Source organism: Anguilla rostrata, chromosome 12 (assembly GCF_018555375.3).
Source record: "Anguilla rostrata isolate EN2019 chromosome 12, ASM1855537v3, whole genome shotgun sequence".
NCBI lineage: Eukaryota > Metazoa > Chordata > Actinopteri > Anguilliformes > Anguillidae > Anguilla > Anguilla rostrata.
This window is the reverse complement of record NC_057944.1, coordinates 11,719,947-11,741,438: the sequence shown is the minus strand read 5'-3', so window position 1 is coordinate 11,741,438 and position 21,492 is coordinate 11,719,947. Positions and strand designations below refer to the sequence as shown.

Genomic DNA, 21,492 nt, shown 5'->3' with positions numbered 1-21,492 from the left:
TCGATTTAAGATGGTTTGCATTCTACAATCATGCATATTCAAGTTTTGTGTGCTTTAGGATTGTGTGCTTTAAGAAACATTTCTGGATTTCAAAAAGGTACTATGATGTGGCACGTGGCATGTAGGCTAATTCACTTTATCAGTATAAACTTTACCCACAAGCCCGGTATGGATCTCGTAGATCATTGTTTAGAATTCTGCATCTGCATCTATAAATAATGACTGTTGACTCCATCAGCCCGCAGCGGTGTTCTGACTGAACACACCCTATAAATCAGACAACATGAATGCATTCTGGCTAAATGAAATAGTGGGAAATACTGACACCTAGTGGGGAAACGTTCTTAGGGTCTTATTCCAATTTCAGCGGGTGAAACCAGCAAAGCCCTTTTGTATTTGACTAAGTAATGCCTCAGACTTGTACGTCAGACAGGCCAGTGATGATTAACAGTAAGTTCGGGTAATTAAGAAGTTCTGCCTGTGTAGTTATTTTCAATTTAAATGATTCAGCCTCGGGCGATATTTAAACTTTGATATTGGGACTTTCGTGTTGACTTTGATCATCCACCGCACTTTATGCAGAGTGCTCGGTGCGGGGTGCTGAATGCCTCCTTCAAAGCTGGGTGTGCTGCATCGCCTCTGCATGTGACAGTAATGGCTGCATGTCCCTGACAGCAGCACTGAATAAAAAAAGTCTGCATATTTCATACAACAGCTCTGCTTTGAAGGCTCCTGGAGAGGAGGCGGGAGGGGGGATGGGGGGGGGGGGTCGCGGGGGAATGTCACCCTCTACACTCCCCATCAACCCCCCACATCCCTATCAATGCCTGCAGTCTCTCAGCATTACGATCTTTCAACAGAAAACCCGAAATCCCATCCTGTTGCCTTGATTTGCTGAACAAAAGGCTGGAGATGAAACTGCATGGAGTTTTGATCTTTCCTCGACTGGAAAGAAAAAAACAAAGATGCCGACCCAGGTAAAATTACCTGAGTGCTACTTTCACACATTCACGCTCAGCCATCTGCGCTATCCTCGAATGCATGCGCTGAAAAGCCAAAGCGGCGTACGGGTTCTCTAAGGTTTCAGTTAACGGTGAACGGTCTGGTGCCAGAATTCAAATCTGAGATGAGGGCTTCTAATGCAGTTTCGTGGGGCGTATCATTGCGCCCCGCCTTATCCTGTTTATAGATCACGGCTATTTATCTGCCCGACAAAGGTGACCTGCAAAATCTCAATTCCAACGCAAAAAGCAAAGAACACTGTATAACAGAAGCTGGGTTAATGCTGTAGAAATATCTACACTGCCTTCATTAATTGTATAACCCTATTTTGCAGTCTCAGTTAAAACATCAGTGCTCCTGCTATATGTTTTATAATAGCATAAAATAATCTATTAAAAGTACATGAGAGAGGCCACACCCTTGGCAAAAATACTGTTTGCAGGGTGAGGTTTGTGTACATCTTGAGATCAGATTGAAAACTATTAAGCATGAAAACTGCTCACAAACCAGCCGCTCACAAACCAACCTTTGACTTGGATCAAAATGGCTGGTAAACACGAACATGTTGCAAAAGCAGAGAGCAACAGATGGAGGTGATGAAGATGATATCCTGGAAGCCTGTTTGTGGTGTGTAGCGTTAAGAAATTATGCTCTTTAAAAACAAATGTGGTAACTGAAACAGTATACAAATAAAGCAAGTCTTCCAAATCACATATCCACGTGTATGCAACATGTGTGAAACTGGTGTACAGTAAGTTAAAAAAAAATAAGCCAAATTATTAATAGCTAAAGCATTCAATGTTAGTGATAAGCTAAAAGACTTTATTTCACAGGCAAGGCCACATTAAAGCCACCCAAACCCATAGTCTTCTGTGGAATGCTTAGCCTAAGAGCGACTGAAAGAGACTCCACACGTGGGTCCATTCCGTTTTTTAGTTTTAATGTCATTGCCCATGAAATAAAGGATTTCAGTATATTCCCAAAAATACGGCCCTTGGATCTGAAGCATGATATGTGACAGTTCTCCGAATTCCAAAGTAGCCTTGATCTGAGATTGTAGCACCAGTTCCTGAATTTGCATGCGTCTTTTGACAATCAGACTTTGCTTCTTATAGATTGATAGCTGTAGTCTTGTGATGTCTATCAAAACAATACAAACAATTTAATCACTCAGCCTTCTGACATAATAAATGCACACTTATGACCAAATTAAACACTACAGTTAACACATTGCAAACAGCAATAACCAAAATAAACATTGTAAGTATAATACACATTGTAATCACTAAAATGGTGATTGCATAGCATAAACAACATCTCCCACAATGAAAAATAGCCACTGAAAATAAAGATATGCATGCTAAAAAAAATAATGATAAATATATACATAGGTGATACAGTAAATGCTACAGTAGGTCCAGATATGCATACATAGTAGTGTACTCCAATGGACGTACAGCAGTGAAAGATATACAAAATTGAATATTACATCAATTCAGCTGAGGTCTAATTTTGTTTTCTCTCTGTATACCCTGCAAAAGACAGACCTGGGGTATATCTGGGGTATTACTTTTATGCTGCATCTTACCTGCTCGCCTGGGTCGCAAAATGTAAAATATTGATACTAGCGGTGAAAACAGCAGCATAAAATGCAGTGAAGAATTCTGTTCCGTCCTTGGGTTAGACCCTCAGCAATAATAGGCTCACAACATAAAAATTACAACACAGAGACTATCCATATAGTATGATATGATCCTTATTACGACAAGACTCGAAATTGCATCTACCCGCAGAATCCATTTTACGTCTGCATTGTTTTGTGGGAAACCTTGGCTGCACCGGTTCTTCTGGGATGTAATGACAGCGTGGTTCTGAACCACATGACATGCCCTCTAACTTCATTCTGTCACAAGGCTTCACGAAACAGAAGAATGCGGACGCGCGCGCCAGGCCGCTGGGAAACGACGGGTCATTTGAAGCCCGGGCCGGTGACGTCCGCGAGGGCGGCGAGGCTGGGCGTCCTCAGCTTGAGCAGAGCGACGGAGAAGACGAAGAGGCAGAGCGCCAGGGCTCCCAGCGTGAGCACCCCACAGACCAGCGCGCTGCTCACCGCGTCCAGGGCGTAGGCCTGGCTGTCTAACGACACTGCGGCGCGCACACAAATAAGGAAGTCATTAGCACTGCTCGCACACACACGCACACACACACTCACACACACACACACACACACACACACACACACACACACGCACAACGCATCACTAGCACTCCCACGCACACACCACACACACTAACGCACACCCACAACCACACCACAACACACACACACACACACACCACACACCACCACACACACACCACAACACACAAACACACACACACACACACACCACCACACAACACACTCACACACTCATCACACACACTCCACAACCACCACACGACACCACACTACACAACAGAAGCACCACACACACACACATCACACACCACACAACGACCAATCACCACAACCACTCACCGCACACACACACACTGCACCACACATCACACACACTGCACACACACTACACACTACACGACACACACTCACCACACACACGCACACACACCCACACACAACCTCACACGTTTGCACACAACACACACTGCCACTCCACAAACACATCACACTCACTCTATTCTACCTCAGAATGATTTTAGTGTTAACTTTGGATTCCTTCTCCTTATTGAGATGAAGGTATGGATATGCTCATTGATTAACTCCCCCCCCCTTCTATCAATCACATTTGAAGAATCTGGTCACTGCCCAATAGTTACTTGGCTGTCAATGGCAAATTCAGTTGTGGAGGACACAGTGAATAGCCTTACCTAGCTGTGAATTGTTGCTCGAGGTTTCTTCTGTAAAGTACAAATCAAGGGAGTCTTTGCCGATTGCACAAACAAAGCAGTAAAATTGAATTTAAATAGCATTGTTGAAACTCACAGTGTGAACGTGAAATGCAAATGGTATCGATGCATGATTAACTCACAATTTAATTGGACCGCAGTTCACTTAAAATTTTCAATGAGTAATTGCAGAATACCCTGGGGTTTGCAGTGCTTCTATTAATGCAGTGTGTACTGAAGCACACTCTTAGCACGCTCTTACATCTTTTGTCCTCTGAATAACAAAGGTATAAACCTTTTTTCTCAGGAGCAACATCCCTGGATGCTCCAGAGGGTATTATTATGTTGCAAATATTTAGAGGGAAGCTAGATGTGTGGTTAAGCAAAGCTTAAGTATTACTTTACTGGGGCTTACAGAAATCAATGTAAATATTTTTTTAACTGTGAGTGTGCATGCTAATGCGTGTGCGCTTCTGAAGCATACGCATACTAAGGCCAGAAGCTGACGGCACTGCATGTACACTATGCAGATAAATCTATGATACTAACCCTCGTTGTGCTATTCAATAGTTTTTTTTATCTGCAGTGGTGGCAGAGGTCACGCAAGAACAATTTCCATACAAATGGAAAACGATGACTTAGCTTCTTCTCTTTTTTTGAAATTGGAGTGTGGCGTTAATATGACGGGGTAGGTAGCGTGCCAGGAAAGCAGGAATGAGCTGTGGGGGTGGGGAACGGGGTAAATCTGTAATCTCTCAGTGTTCCGGCCTGTGGTTTGGGCAGGAGTTTAGGCCCATGAGGGGGTTGCTGTACCTACCACTCCTGGTGATGATGGGCCCAGCCGTGACCACTGCGTTTCCAGAGCTGGCACTGGATTGGCTTTTGGAGTCCGACGCCTCGCGTTTCTTCCGACTGCCACAGATCTGTAAGGCATATAAAAACATTTAAACCACATTTACATAATTTTACGTAAACTGTTTACATTAGCAGTGTTGGAAATTCTACATATTATGAAGCCAACAGATTGTTCTCTAAAGGTCGCTTTTTTTGGAAGGAAATGTGTAGAAGCAAGTGCTGAGGTTTACCCAGAGGCCAAAGCAAACTTGCTGTCATTAATGGCACACAGAAATGACATGTATCTAGTTTGCTCTGATAACTTGGCTAGAATGTGTACCTTTCGTAAATCATCCCTTTTCCCAAATTTGTCTACAGCTGGTGACAAATTGTCAACACCAAGTTTCAGAGGTATAATAACGTACAATATGAGGTAATACAGAAGAATAAGAAAGACAGCGCTGTTCTCTAAAATATTACACTAGTTAATTTTACAGTTGCTACTTGTTATTGAGAAGAGAATTCACAATAATATGTTCAGGGATTCTAGAAACCAGAATCTAAGTGGAAGGAGTTGGATATATCCAAGCGAGAAATGTTCTGCCGTGGCCAATCATGCATTGTTTAGCTCTCTCTCAGTTCTCCCTCTCCGATCTGTGTAAGGGGAGAGCCGAGGGCGCGGCACGCGGAGAGCTTTACGGGCATCAGCAGGGGGCAGTCGTCGGCGCGGCACAGCTTGGTGACGCAGTGCAGGAAGACGGCGGACATCTTCTGGTTCTTGTGCTTGACGAAGCGGAACACCTCGAAGGAGAAGCGGCCCATCTGGCTCTTGGCGTTTTCGACGACCGTCGTCTGCGGGTCTTTGTAGCAGCTGTTTAAAGCCGACGCGCAAACACACAACGAAGACAACAAAACTCCACTCTTTTACTTTCGATGTTAATTCTGACACCTCCATGTCACATATCCCAAGGCATCAGCACTTCCTTGAGAAAGGTTTCACCACGTTCCCTAGCCAATTATGAATTCAACTGCATAACACTTTAATCCACACATTCCTTGCATGTGCCTGACATATACTTATGTGTTGTTACTTCGCTGTTTAGTCATTCAGCTCTGGTTCATTATCATCACATATATTCAGTGTTCATTACACGTGGGCTTGCTAATAGGAACTTTTTACAGTTTAATGTCATTTCCCACAAGATTACTAACAGTATCAGTATCAGTGCATCTACCACTCCTCTTGGACATGATTTGAAAAGCGACTTACCTGAAGAAAAGGTCATAGCGCAGTTCATCGCTGGGGTTCCCAGAAGGGGTGGTGTAACAGTAATCCATAAGCACGTTCCATCTATTGGGGGACAGAGCAGCTGTTATGGCTATTAAAGTGCCAGAGATCAGACTGTCTCTCGTTCAGAATGAGGGCCTGGATCTGACGTGGAGTCACGTCAGAGATCCTCGGTCATCCTGCGTAGGCGATTTCATTCTTTTGAGCAAGTGCATTTAGGGCTGTTCTCTGGAAACATGGGAAGAGACCCTATGTGGAGCTGAGTGTATTCCATTGGTGCTTAAACTTACTTATTAATTAAGTAATCTGCATTGAAAAATTAAACCCATTAACAATGTAACACTGAATAGTAATTACATCTCTATAACATCAGACCTGAGTGCATTTTGCAATTAACACTAAATAATACATTTAAGAGAAAAAAGTCACTATTTTCTCAATACTTACAGTAAACTGCATTTTTTTCATTTTTATTTAATGACATGAGAACCAATGGGGTTGTGTGTGTAACAGTCAGAAGATAGCACTTGTGATCCAGTTTGTAGGGCAGGGTATTTTCTTTACTGTGAATACTGCTGCACAGCAGGATTTGTTGCAGTTTTTCTTCAACTCTCATTGTCTGAAAGGTTGAGCTGTCTGGCAGGGCACGGATTGTGGAGTTAATTGAAACGCTAATCTGTTACCTCTTGTCCAGGTTGCTGGCTTTCACTGCCGCGAAAACCCGGGTCTTTAAAGGGAGACCTGTCACAGGAACAGACAGCTGAGAGGCGTAGGTGGAGTCCTAGGAGAACAGCCATTTTGAGACTTGAAATTAGCTTGTAAATGTCCCTCGGTATCTACTTTCCCTCATCATTGGAATTCATTTGGCAGAAGGGAAAAACTTGTGAGAGGAATTCTGGTTACAATCATGGCATGACTGATGTGATATTGTTATGTGGAGATATATTAGGTCATAGCTGCAGTGATATTTGCCCTCCAAAAATACACAGTGGTGCACTGACCTGAATACTGCATATCTACCTACGAGCTATGTTTACAACTGATCGATACAAGTTTCTGCCTTCTAGGAGATGAGTGCTTTCTAAGAGGTTATTTTTTTCTCTTAGGATAGTTATTTTTGCTGTATACTGCTGGATAGCAGTAGGACATATTTAAATGTACAGTGTCTCCTACTATATTTCTAGAATAGAGGAACAGAAGCAGGAAGCTTACATACAATATCCATACTAAATTACCTCTGAGTAGCAGTTCTCATCCACATACTATTTACATGAAATAAATTCTTCTAATCTCATGTCAAATCACAACTATCTGATTATATGTATAAATGTTTGATGCATATCATCTCTTATCACATTATTTCTTGCCATGGAAAACGTTAACAAAGAAGTTTTCAGAAACATTTTTATTCTATTCAACATTGCCGTATTTGTGTCGCATTTCTATTCTAAGATCTTCCCGATCCTCAAACAACAGAAACACACACTGTAAAACCAGCAGGTGTTCATAAGTAAACTTTTGTCATTTACAACGTGAGATACATTGCAGCAGTATAATAGAGCTACGCTGAGTTGGTTACTTACGCCATAAAGAAGCAAATTCAGCGTGCTTATAAAGGTGCCGTTGCTGTCCTTCACTGATATCGCTGCCGCTGAGCTGAAGGAGAAGCCAATACAATTACAGTTGATGCGTTTCATCGATCTGATTTATGAATCACAGTTCAGGTTTAGGTGATCAGAAGGAAATAAAATCCAATAATTAATTATACAGGGCCTTTGTAATGTGTGCAAGCTAGCTACATTTGGAATATACACAATTCAGCATGCATTATGATATAATAGCATAACGATATTCATATTTATACTGACATCTGTATGATGACTCCCTCTTGTATTTTCAGACCCAGTTGAACCTCTTTTAAAATGTGATGTTTAACATCAGGTCATTCAGAGGGAAAAAAAGCTGCTTTGTCAGTTGATGTTGTTTTGCCAGTCCAATCTCTGTGTTTAAAATGTAAAAAAACAGTATCCTTTGTGCACTTCCCTTTCACTTACCCATTTCCTCAGTGAGGTCTGGTTGTTAGTATCACAAGCATTAAGCACTGACTGTGCTTATGCATTCTGAAAGGCCCTTTTGCTATTTAAACCAATGAAGGACATATGCTCTTTTCCCCTGGAACACTGTTAATTCAAACAGAGAGCCAGCAGCACCTACTGAACAACAGAGGATGGATACACATTTTCAAAAAGCATTTGGCTCGATACATGAAGCTTTTATGAATCACCTCTGTTGCAGCGACCAAGTTGGAGTTAATGTACCCCCTGAGGCAGCAGAAAGCTCTACGGAGATGCTGTGATTTAGGAGTGGAGCCCTGGGCACCAAACTCACGAGGCAAGCTGGGTATTGTTCACCAGGTACTCCAGGGGGTAGCTGCAGCTGAATTTGTACAGCAGGCCGGGGAGGTAGCTTATGATGGTGGGAGGGTCCGGGGTATCGATGTAACCGGATACGTTTCCAATCTGCACCAGCGACAGGTTCCCATAGGCGTTGGCCCCCTGAGATGTGGACACCTGCGATCAAGGTGTTACGTTTGAATACAAATCAGTTTTAACCGTGCATTTGTCAGAAGTCAATAAAATATCTATCTATCTATCTATCTATCTATCTGCCTAGTAACTCTATATAATATATTTATGAACACTACATAAACATTCTTAAACATGTGGGCCTCATGACAATTAACATCACATAATCTGTTATGCCACCATCCATTTCTAAACAGACGCTGTGGCTAGTAGAACGCAACCTAATTGTTGGTGTTGTTAATACATGCACATACATTACCTTGTGTTCTTATTGTCATGTTAATTAGATTCACACCCCATATAAATGTTGTTCTCATCTGAGATTTACCAGTTAGGAAGGGAGAAGGTCCCTGTAGAGCGCATCAGTTCATCCTTAAATACCGAACCAGCCAAGATTAAAAAGAGCAAAGAAAAACACCCCGGGGCAGACATACACGGAAGCATTAACCGTGAAGAGCTGGCTGTCAGGCGCGCGCGTCTCTCACCGACAGGGAGGTACCGCACGTCTCCATCGTGCTGAGGCTAATGCTGAAGAGGATCGCGGTGGGGAAGGAGTTGTTGTTCAGGACACCGCGGCACTGCGAGTCCCCGTGCCGGCCGTTGAGCGCCAGGTCGGTGTCTACGTACCCGGAAAAGAGTACGGGGCAGAAGTTCACCTTGAGCGTGATGGACTGCACACCGCAGCTCACGGTGATATCGCGCTCCGCTGCAGCAAAAGGGGAAACGACACCGCGTTTTATTACTTGGCACGGAATCTTTGTGTTTTATGGTAAACTTTCCACACTTGGTTTAGTTTCTAAGAGTGGAGCGGTTCATTATTGAGAGGGAAAACAATTATACGTGTGAATAAGCTGAGAAAAACAATCAATTTTATTTTTCCTCACCGGGGAATCTGCTGTGTAGGTTAGCATCGCAGTTGTAGCCATTGAACTGGGCTTTAACGAAAAGGGTCTTACATACAAGCAGAGTTATCAAACATTTTAGTTCCATTTCAGCACCTATAAAAGAAATACAACACCTAAAAAGCAACCCCGCCAAAACACCAAATTAACATTTTTCATTCCCAAAGTGATGCATGAATGACAACATTAAAAATCATTTAATCACCGAGACAACTTCAGAAAATTTCAATCTGAAACATTAATTGCCCATATCTTTGCCAAACATTTTGTTCAACAAACTGTATCGTATTGGCCACACCACTGAGTTACAAAATATTTATCAAGAAAAGTCAATGAATAATGCACAAATCCCTGTCCAACTCTATGTCCCATAACAGAAACACAGTGACTACACAAAGAATAGTAATGCCAATCACATCATCGATAATGTTTTTCCTCGAAATAAATGCCTGTTTTTGATCCGCAGCATGTAGAACACAATAATAAAAAGATATACCTGCTCAGAACTGGGATTAATTCACTGAGACACAACCCAGCGATGGGAATGGTTATTATCAGCTGGGGTTTGGCATTTGAATTCTGAAATGGAAGTCCGTACGGACAAGGCGCTTACCTTGGTCCCTTTAAGGCAGTTACTCAGCTCCATGTGTTTCTGGCCTCTGCATGCGATCGAGTGAGCTCCATCTCCACTGAACACACACAACATGGGTCTCCCAGAAAAAGAGAGGAAGAGAAAAAAAATTGGGATTCATTATTTGAACACTTCAACAAAAAAAGGGCTGTTCGGGAGAACATGGGAAAAATCCAGCAGTTCTGAGTGCATTGTTGGAACCCTTTTCACTGGCATAGAAACATGAGCAGTGTTTTTGAAGGTTCCCACTCATATCCCCGCTCCTCCACCTTCCACTGTTAAATGTTTCCACTCTGCGGGAGATCAATTTGGGGAATTATCTTTTCAGCGCACACAGGGGCGGAATGAGGCACCCCTCACAGCGGGCCATTCTCCCCGCCGCCGCGCCGGAGCTGCGGACGAGGCCGCCCGGACGCGTTCCACAATCGCTGTCAAACGCCTCCATCAGCGAATCTCCCGGCCCTTCTCCCGCGAAACAGAGCCGAGCGGAACACACACACTGACCCACTGATCGCTTGACTTTCTGACTCAGGCCTCATTAAAAGGGGAAAAAATAGCCCCAACAAAAAGGCCGATTGACTCGTTACAAAGGAAAGATCGGGCACACTTTCCAGCAACCAGCGGAAGTTGCAAGTTAATGTGGATAATGTGCTTTGAGCTACAAATTCTGATCAGCACTACTTCCCAAGAGGGGAAAAAAGCACCACAGGACCGTTTCTTTAGATAGTAATATTTAACTGTGTTTGAAAATTAAAAATGAGTACCTTGGTTTAATGCTTCAGTGGCTTTGACTTCATTAAAGTGACACTGCCCACACAAGCAGGTTAAATATTACACATCAAGTGTTTTAATGATCACATCATCTCTAATATATCATATAATTAATGAATTATATTTCATTGTGGAATGCTGTGCATGGTTTTATGTACCTCCGCCAGGTGTTTATCAGCATGAATAATTTTTGAGATATAACATTTTAATCTTGCTGCCTCATTTTAGCACAAGGTCTTCTTTTGTGCTACAGTACGTGATCTTGTTATGAGTATAGTACCTATTCACAGTCCGATCAAGAGGTCATCGACTTCCCCGCAGATAGACTTTGTCCTACGCTCCATGACAACCAACAAATGAACATGATTTTTTTTCTTCTTTTGGTGGAATGAACAATACGCAACATACATAATGAAAATATACAGTCCGCGTGTAATGGGATGCCATGAAATATCTGTGCCAGTTCACAGTGGCTGCATTGTATTTTCTCATATATAATATGCCCTTTGTATGCTAGAAGTTTTATTTGTTTATTCATGTCTCCTCCCATGTGTCAGGCTAGTCAACAGGTTATTAGCGCAGTCAGACAATGTGGGTTGATTCCTTTCTTGCGCAGTCTGCTACTGCTGACCAAGGTGTTAACATCAAACTCTCTTTCAGTGATAATCTTCTCACAAAAATGTTCTGTTTAGGAAGATCTGAAATCTGCTTGCACCAACTGTCCATGAAGTTTGCTCTCTTAATGCAAAGGCATTCGGGTTCATTTAAACACACCGGACAAACACTCAACATTTGTTTTTCTGTTTAAGTACTGGAACTTTAATCCAGTGCATTCAACATCAGCATTAGATGGCCATCTGTGTCTGGTTGGTGTAAATATGATAAAAGAAGATGAGATAGGGGGTGGTTGTGTGCTGGAGCCTATCCCATCATGCATTGGACGAGAGGCAGGAATACCCCCTGGACATATTTTTTAAATTATTTCATTTATTCAATGAAAAAAAGCTATAAAACACCCATATCACCCATGTAAAAGAGTATTTGCCCCCTTAGTTACTCAATCAACCAATTAACCAAATTGAGTTGATAATTAGATTTAGTTGACAGCCAGGCTTGATTTTATCCAGCCCCGTTGAATGTAAACCTCACTTATATTGAACCCTACCTTCAGAGTAAAGTAGTCACCACAAAGATTCTACAAGCCCACTACGCCACAATCAAAGAAAATTCCAGGAAAGATGAGAAAAAAAATGTTGAAATATATCAGTTTGGAAAGGGTTACAAAGCCATTTTTAAGGATCTGGGACTCCACGAACCACAGTGAGAGCCATTATCTCCAAATGGAGAACATTGGGAACAGTGGTGAATCTTCCCAGGAGAGGCCTGTCAACATTTCTCCAACATCTCATTGACTTCTTATCCTGAAAATCACAAAAGATTCCAGAAGAACAACCAATGAACTGCAGGCCTCTCCAGCCTCAGTCTCTCTAGCCTCAGTGTTCATGGCTCCACAATAAGAAAGACAGAAAAATGGGAGAGTAGCCAGGCGAAAAACAATGCAAATCAAGAGAAACACCAGTGCTCCTCTCACATTTGCAAAAAAGTACCTGGACGATTCCCAAGCCTTTTGAGATAATGTTCTATGGACAGACGAGTCAACAGTGGAAATTTTGTCAAACATGGTGGTGGTAGTGTGATGGTGAAGGAATGGTTTGATGCCTCGTGACCTGGACAACTTGCCATTATTGAAAGAACCATGAATTATGCTCTGTACCAAAAAAATACTTAAGGAAAATAACCGGTCATCTGTCCGTGAACTGAAGCTGAAGCGTAATTGGGTTATGCAGCACGACAATGATCCAAAATACAAAAGCAAATACACATCTGAATGGCTGATAATAAACAAAATTAAAGTTAAGCAGTGGCCTAGTCAAAGTCCTGACTTGAACCCAATAGAGATGCTGGGGCAGGACCTGGAACAGTAGTAGTAGTTCATGCCCGAAAACCTACTGTACCAATTTGTCTGCATTAAAGCAGAGCAGGATAAATTCTTCCACAGCGGGGTAAAAGGCTGATATCTGATAAATTATTGTTATAGTTATCGCTGCTAAAGGTGGTGCAACCAATCATTAAGTTTAAGGGGCAGTTCTTTTTTTCACACGGGTGGAATGGGTTTTTTTAATAATTTCAATAAATAAATAAAATAAATAATTTTAATAATGTGTTTTGTGTTTATTCAGGTTCCCATTGTCTAATATTTCATTTTGTCTAAAGATATCAAAACCATTCAGTGTGACACATATGCAGTAATAGAAGATATCAGGAAGGGGTTAAATACTTTTTCATAGCACTGTCTACACAAATCAAAATTAGAGTCTGAATTTCAGTGAAATACAGGTGTGTTCTGTTTTTATATAAATACATGGCTTCAAATAAAACTGCAAAAAGTTGTCCTTTATTAAAATAGTCCTTTATTTCAGGTTAAATGTCCAAGTGAGCAATGGCAGATACTCTAGTAGAAAATGAATTGTGCACCACCAGAAAAAAAAAACCCCTCCAAATATATTTCATTACAGCTAGCTTCATACTTCACGGCCTGCGGTGTGCAAAAAATACTGGCGTACAGTTGAGAGAACTGAGAGGAGTACCCACACCTCTGTGGGTAATGATCCTCATTGTTCAAAACAATCCTCACACAGTCAAACTTCCTCTAGAAAAACTCACCCTGTAAATAAAATAAAACAAATAAATAAATAAATAAACTAACTTAGTATTGCACACTTTTGAACATGCCACTGCCATCCACGTCGGGCTCCTGACAGCATCCCTCTCGGGCAGAGGAGGGGAAGTCTAACGTGACGGCATCGCACCCCTCTCCGCGCGAACGCGGAGGCGTGGAGGCCCCACATCGCCGGGCCGGTGGCGGATTCGCAGGCTTTGGCTGTGACATGCGAGAGGGGGGCCTTTGAGGCGAAGCCGCCAAGGCGAGGGAAAGGAGGCGTCGACAGGGTGCCTCATTGTTCACGTGTGAAACTCGAGCCCCTCGCACGGAGAGTACAGTATTCAGCACGGAGCAGCACGCTGTTTACTCAATCCACCTCATCGACAACACATTCAAAAGGGAAATCCAGTTTGTTCGTTTTTTTGTTTGTTTGTTTTGTTCTTGCTTTCCATAAATACTTGCTGAATGCCAGCCCCCTATCTCAAAGCATCAGAGATAAAACAGTAGCTATTGACTGGTAAAAAGCGTGTTGGGAAAATATCCCTGGGAGATTTTTCTACATTCAGATCAGCTTGATACAACCTGCAAGTACAACAAGTGCAACTCTTTTTTTTGCAAACATCTATTTTTAAATGGATCAGGAAAATGGTGTGCACACCAAGTGTTTTCGGGAAGGGGGAAGAGAGAAACTGCAATATTATTAGAAGCACCACACACCATGTCTCTAACACGTTACAGTATTTTCACATTTGTGGTGAAGAGACATACATTCTGCTGAGTGAAACAAAAGATGATTTCTAAAGCCCATGGTGTCCAGACGTTTTGCATTTAGTCTATTAAGTTCTACTAAGTGCTGCATTTGGCATACTGTATTTAAAGCATCCAGAAAATGAAACTCTAGGTGATATTATACACATTATAAAGTGTGCATAATGTACATTAACTGCACTAAAAGTTCACACTCAACACAGCTTTTATAAAATGTATGTCATGAGTGAAAGCTGAAACCTGACAAGGCTCATTTAGTTATAAAAATAGACATGTATTTCACAATTTGCTGCTGGATGTAAAATTCCTATCTGTATATTTTATTACATTTGCATTTGAAAAGTGGCTACAAGACTGCCCCCTAGTGAACACAGAAGGTCATGGTATTTGTGAAAGAAAAGGTGCGCAAATCAGTGCATGGTGGGAATAAAACTACAGGATGCAACACACTTTTTGCGGTACTACATTGTGTTTCTTTCACCAAATTGTGTGCCAGTGTTACTACATTTGTGTTACAAAAGGAGACATTTTAACACAGACTGTATTGAAAGTAACACAAAATGTGTTGTCCTTAACTAAACATGGAGGTGTGTTAAAAATGGCACCTTATAAGTGCTGCTTTATGGTCAACTTTGTGCAGATTTTTAAAAGTTATCTAATCAAGGTAGTCGCTGTAACTAGAGTTAAGCAAGTAAAAACATTCTTGTCATTGTTTTATCACAAATTAATGCAACTAACTAATCAGATTTTTGGTGAACCTTATTGTTGCAATTTAGGACTCTTTTAAACCTCGCTGTGGAGCTCAACATGTCTTCTGTATTTTAAAGTGTGCTATTTGTGCCTTTTTGCCATAAAGAGAGCCCCAATAAAATATGGTAAAATCAAATACCATGAATAACCTCTGCAGCTCTCTTTCCTTGTATTATTATTATTAGTATGTTATTATTATTATTATTATTATTAGTAGTAGTAGTAGTAGTAGTAGTAGTAGAAGTAGTAATAGTAGTATTGTTCTTGTTGTTGTTGACTTGGGAATATTTCTCATTTGGTTACTCTTAAAAAGTTTTTTTGTTATTTGCTATAAAAGCTGAGGCTTTTGGTTATAAAGAATGTTCAATGCACATTTGAGATTGTTGCCTCTCTGGCATCAGTCTCCCTTTTTAAAAGTGATGTTGACTGTCCTTGATTTCTAGGAGTGTGGTTTTAAAAGTAACTGGTATTAAGCTATTTCGAAACAGGCACTATTCTTAATAACCTATCCTCTGCATTTGATATCACGTTTTCCCCCAGTGGAATTTACCTTTAAATTCACACAGATAATACAGAGATAATTATATAGATGCATATAGGTGACACTGGAAAAAATACTTTCATCACAGTGAGATGAAAAAATCTGTGCATTTTTTAAAAGCTCATTATTCAGTCAGTAAACAACTTTGCTCCAAGAAGAGAATACAGAATATTGGATAGGTTTTTCCCAGCAAGAAACTGGTTAGTTATTTAAGTATATTACTAAATTTGTTATGGATTTATAGGTAATGATACTAGCCTTAGATTATTACCAATGCCTGAGAAGAATTCACAACGCAGCATAGCTGAAGATCCATTGATGGTATTGTGAGCAAATACCTAATACCATTCACAGCACTGCAATAACAACTACATTTCACTAGGTGGCAACCTAACAACAATATAAAATGAAGCTGGAACAAAATGTTCCTGGAGACCCAGCCTCACTGCTTTCTTTATGGCTTAATATTAAATAGAAACTGTTTATGAAAACTAGAACAATGACGTGAAAACCTGGGCTGGAACACTTACGACACTCTTCGAGGGAATGTACCAGGTTGTTTCAGAAGAACATAAAAAATACAAATATAGAATCAGGAATCAGAATCAACTAAGAGGAATCTGCACACGAAACCAAACGATTTAAAAGAGCCCTTCACAGCTGCCCCCATAAGGCTATAATCATAGTTGGGAGGCCATAGTTGTTGCCTACTACTAGCTGGGCAGCAGACAGCTCATCATATAATGATCTCATGTGTATAGCTGAAGTGCTACACACACACGCTCCCTCCATTGACCCTGTGGCTAATTGCATTACCCCTCGTGGGACTCCTGGGCACAGACAGTACTGGAATGGCCAGGATTTGATTCTAGATCGTGTAGGGTGTTAGCGCACTGGGAACTGAGTGTGCTTTGCTGGACATGCTATCCAGGAGGCCAAAACTTCCTCTTTTCCATGAATGAGGCCTTGGCAAAAAGGGAAAGTTATGTTCAGCTTGTAGTAACTGTAGTAACATACGCTGTTTAATAGTTTCAAATAAGGAGGAAAAAGAATTAATTAATTAAGTAATTAATTAATAAACACAAACACAGCTTCCAAGTAAGTCTTCAGGAATACCTTAAACATGACTGTTATTTTCTACCAGATTCATGAGGGTAAAGCCCTCATCACACACACACATACACAGACACACACACACAAACAAAGCATGTTGAAAAAGAAAAGAAACAGATCCAAATGCCATGTCTGATGCATTAATGGTCACCAGGGCGATGTACTTGTCTAATGGCCTCTAAACACTTTAAATGAACATTTTAAAGGAAGCAAGACCAGGAAACCTAGTATATGGCTGGACCTAACACACTTCATCCGGCCGACCAATGGTGTAACTTCATAACTCAGCCGACCAATGGTGTACCTTCATCACTCAGTCATAGACATTCGCATTTGTAGGACTGGCCCCGCTGTTGCGGTCCAGCCAAAAATAAATACATGTAGAAGCTGCCTGAAAATATATGATCGTTCAGTCATATTGCATTTACATCTACTTTGATACTTTATACTTATTGAACAGCAAAGAGTATATATATATATATATTTGTGTGTGTGTGTGTATATATATATATATATATATATATATATATATATATATATGCAATGTAAGAAATCAGTCTAATCAATTTTAATTAGTAAGGCTTCAAGATTCATGGAAACCCAAAAAGAATTGAAATTTTCATTTTCAAAAAATGTTCATTCTTATTTAGAAATGCAAAGCACGGCAGGTTGGATTCATCTGCCGTGCATCCATCCCTTCACTGTACCTTAAAGTTGCAGCTAACTTCCTGTCTGCCATATTGACTCTGATAAATGAATCGAAGTTAATATTAAATTAGAACGTTTTTAGGACCTCAATAGTGACGACTTACCGTTTACTGATCCTAGATCAGCCTCGTTTTTACAGAATTTCTGGGCGTGAGGATTAGGGATGCGTTATCTGATCCTGGATCAGCGCTTAGAGGAGCCCTACCCGGCGCATGCTAGCCTAGCCAGATATCTCACAAACCTTCAGGTCAGCGGAGGAAACAGGGCCGCCATTTTCCTCCAAGCCTCCGGTCCATTTAAACCCAGCAGGGGGAGGCGAAACAAGACAGGAGAAAGAGACAGAAAGAGAGCGAGAGAGGGGGAGTGAGAGCGTGTGGTACAGGGTGAGGAAGAAGGAAAGGACCTTTAAAAAGAGGAAGAGGTGGATATGTGTCTACCGAGTAAGTCAGACGTTCAGTGAGAATCTGCATCTACACCACGGTGGTGCTTCCCTGGACTAAGGTTGTGGATACAATTGCCTTTTCCCTTTTATTTGGTTCTTTTCTTTTCCGCGAGCACGTCCGCTGTTCGTATCCCCCCTCTCTCTTCCCCGATTTCTTTATTTCGTGTTGGGTCGTGAAACGGTGGAAGCACAAAGAGGAGACTGCCAGCAACATTCTGTCTGAAGTGGAAGGATATATTCTGCATTTCACTCATTGCACAAGAAAGCGAAGATGTCTGGGCAGAGCATAACTGATAGGATAACTGCAGCTCAGCATAGTGTAACTGGGTCTGCGATATCCAAAACAGTATGCAAGGCGACCACGCACGAAATCATGGGTCCAAAAAAGAAACATTTGGATTGTAAGTATCTCTTTGTCGATGGTTTGCTACATGGTAACGGTATCTATTATTAGTTTTCCGCTGTGCGGTACAGTGGCGAGTTATATTGAGGACGTGGATGGGACCAGCCAGGGCGAAGTGAGGCCTAAGTAAAATCCAGATATAGCAATATGGCATGTTATCAACCATAACAAACGATTCTGCATTGACGCCCTTGTTTGGTCAGTGCGTGTCGACGGGCACACGCAAGATTTGATTACTAGGCTAGGTTATTTAGAAAACACCAGTGAAATCTACCATTCAAACTCAAACAAATTCTGCAATCATTGTTTCCTCTGAATGTCAGTGCAGATTCGATTGACACCCAGACTCATTTGTGTCTCAAGTTGAAAACGGAAATATGCATTTCTTGATCGATCACGTAGTTCAGTTTCAGTTTGACGGTGATTTCGAAGCAGTGTTAAATACTTGATGATTATACACATATGACATAGTGAATTTATTTTATTTTTGGATTACTACTGAATTAGATATACCGCAGCCGTTTATTTCAGTCGAGGGCAAGCAATACTGGGAAATGGTTAATATGAGAGGATTCTGTAGGTCACATTATGGAACAGCAAGTTCTGGCGATATTGATCTGACGGATATCAATAACATCACAATAAAAATATAAAGTGCCGTAGATGTACAACCGGATTATCTCCTTCTTGGATCAACCTTGTTCCCATCAAGAATGAACAATCCGATGTTATTGCAGCCCAGGGAAAGGGGGAAAAGTATGCATTTTTTTCTGGAGGAAAGTGCAGCCAATACAAAGCCAAACAATGGCCTTGTACATTAGTGCTAACAGAAACCAAAGTTGCTGCTAGTGTTGGTACCTAGTGTGTAAGTTTGTGGTGTTGGTGCCAGGGCGTGAAATTAACTTTTTCATCCACTGGCCGGAGGGGCTTGTGGATTCTAAAAATCACCAGCCATTTTTGAACATTTTATCAGCTACATTACCTTTTACAATATAACACAATCTGGTTGGTTACCTGCCAAAATGACTGCAAGAGTTGAAAATCTTATCAGCCACAATCAAAACTTTACCGGTATTTCATTGATAGCTGGTATTAATTCCATACCCTAGTTGATGCAGTCAGAATGAGTTCTGTGCCATGTAGGATTTGTGGTATACATTTTGCTTAGTGATGTACATAGTGGGAAATTAAATATTAAAGTATTTACAACACACACACACACACAGACAGTTGAAACTTGTATGAGGGGAAATGAAACTTTCTTAAATTAGTCTCGAAAAAAGTACATTGTGGCTAGACTCAACACTGCCCCACGTCTCTTTTTAACGTATGAACAGACTGAATCTTGTCAGATGTCTGGATGGAGAAAGGTTTGGTTCACCTAATAGAGTGCCTGAACAGAGAGAGGTTTATTTCACCCGAATGTCAGATGCCATGTTTGATGGTGATGGAACACATTAAGGTTCGCAGCTAAAAAAAAATTGAGACGCTCCTCTAAGTCCGAACCGTGCCTTTTCAGGGCTTTGCCAAACGACCAGCAGCACGTGTGTACGCGGGGCCTCTGCGCGGTGCGGCGTATTAACGCGTCTCAGCGAGGCTCGGAATAGGGCTCTATTTTAGGCCTCGGCCAGGTGCTCTGAGTTTCCGCTGATGTTCTCAGAGCTGCGCACCAGGCCGTTGTGTTTACCACGGTTGTGAAATTGTAAAACTGTTGATCTTCATTTGTTTGTTTTTTTTTTTTCTCAAATACCTTATAGCTACTAGACGGAATGAAACTGGGCACACAACTGCATGGCTGCAAAGCCCTCTTACCAAGCAGCCTGCGCTTAAATTGAGTTTTGAATCGCTCACACACGGTTGGTAGGGAGCACAGTGTTCCTTAGTAGTTGGAGATGAGTGACAGTTCTTGTATTGTCAATCAAGAAATGGGGGGTTAGCTTTTGAATGGTGTTCCCTCAAAATGTGAGGTAATGTGTACGTGCTCTGCTCTAACCCTTCGACTTGACCTGTAGCTGTGATACTGCATCATGCATAACTCAGAGCAATGTTATCAAATCCTTTTTTTTTCTAGAGACCCAACACATCTTTGAGAATTAATGTCTGCTACCCACTTGTTGGACCGAGTCTGCATAATTTTCTTAGCTTCTGTACCTGTGTTTTGTAGTTCTTTTCACAATTGCATGCCTACAACTGGACAGCAATGTTAAGCTAAGCTTGTCACACAGACTGCCATCTTCTGTGCATTGAGTGCATCATGTTGACACCAAGAGCAGATGTTTAGTTCGTGAGCAGAGTTTTTAATAATTATTTTTTTTATGAGGTTCAGTGTAGGGTTTCCGGATGCATTAAAGTTTCAAGCCATGTGAGCTAAGAACGACTGGCATGAACTATGGGTAGGATGTTAGTCATTGCTTGATTCAAAATGCTGACCCTTTTGCAACAAACTGTGAGATGTTCAGTCCAATTTTTGTACATTTGTAGTAATTCTGCTATGTGCATTTTGCTAAATGGAGTATTGTTGGCAAATTGCAGCTTTTCCTGATGGCAGTTTACCAAATCTTTACTTTCGGGCACTATTGTTATTCATGAAAATTAATTTTGTTGTGAGGAGTGCTAATCGATTATTTCAGAAATAAATGAACATTTTTAAATGGCATCAGACCTTGCTGTGCTGTGTTTGGCTTTAATAGAAGAATCATGTTTGTCTATGTCAAGTGCCATATCTCTATCCGATTATATGAATCTTTCAAAGAGGTTGAAGATTAATAGTGTAAATACAGCTTTTCCTGTTCCACTTTAATTAGGAAAGTAAATTGCAAAGGTTCCCAAAGTAATTTTTAATAACAGCAAGTTTCTATATGGCACCTTTTTTACGAAGTAGCAAAACACTCAGGATTTAATTCACAAAAAATATATGTCCTGCTCTGAATGAACACAGTAACACGTCTAGTGTTGATCCAACTCTAACAGAGTTTAAGTCCTCTCTGGCCATAGTGGACTCATGAACTCTGCAAGAGTTAATTTAACACTGAACATTTCACTGTGTGACTGCCCCCATCTTGACCTGGAGAAATATGTGCATTGACCAAAAAAGTTTTTCAGTCCCTGTCTCTTCATAACAATCAGTCAATCTTGTTATTTTT

At 41.2% G+C, this 21,492-nt stretch overlaps 2 protein-coding genes across 18 annotated transcripts in view; one reads left to right on the top strand and one right to left on the bottom strand.

Annotated features, from left to right (window-relative positions):
* Positions 1-2,141: 2,141 nt before the first annotated feature.
* zpld1b (zona pellucida-like domain containing 1b) lies at positions 2,142-10,789 on the bottom strand. Its single transcript, XM_064303048.1, has 11 exons — positions 10,114-10,789; positions 9,483-9,596; positions 9,084-9,304; positions 8,402-8,583; positions 7,597-7,669; positions 6,697-6,794; positions 5,996-6,076; positions 5,425-5,596; positions 4,709-4,814; positions 3,874-3,903; positions 2,142-3,147 (listed from the first exon to the last, which is right to left on the bottom strand). Exons 2-11 carry the CDS (start codon positions 9,586-9,588, stop codon positions 2,972-2,974), a joined length of 1,245 nt encoding a protein of 414 aa, XP_064159118.1. The 5' UTR covers positions 9,589-9,596; positions 10,114-10,789; the 3' UTR covers positions 2,142-2,971.
* Positions 10,790-17,732: 6,943 nt separating this feature from the next.
* The window catches only part of picalmb (phosphatidylinositol binding clathrin assembly protein b), a 39,740-nt gene continuing 35,980 nt past the window's right edge, over positions 17,733-21,492 (top strand). For 7 of the 17 annotated variants that reach the window (XM_064303685.1, XM_064303684.1, XM_064303683.1 and 4 more), the window contains exon 1: positions 17,737-18,347. In XM_064303685.1, coding sequence (XP_064159755.1) covers positions 18,218-18,347 — 130 coding nt within the window. In that variant the 5' untranslated portion in view covers positions 17,737-18,217. Of the gene's footprint in view, positions 18,348-21,492 lie in introns of all 17 variants that reach the window. The other 10 variants (XM_064303677.1, XM_064303671.1, XM_064303669.1 and 7 more) reach the window with 5 other exon arrangements.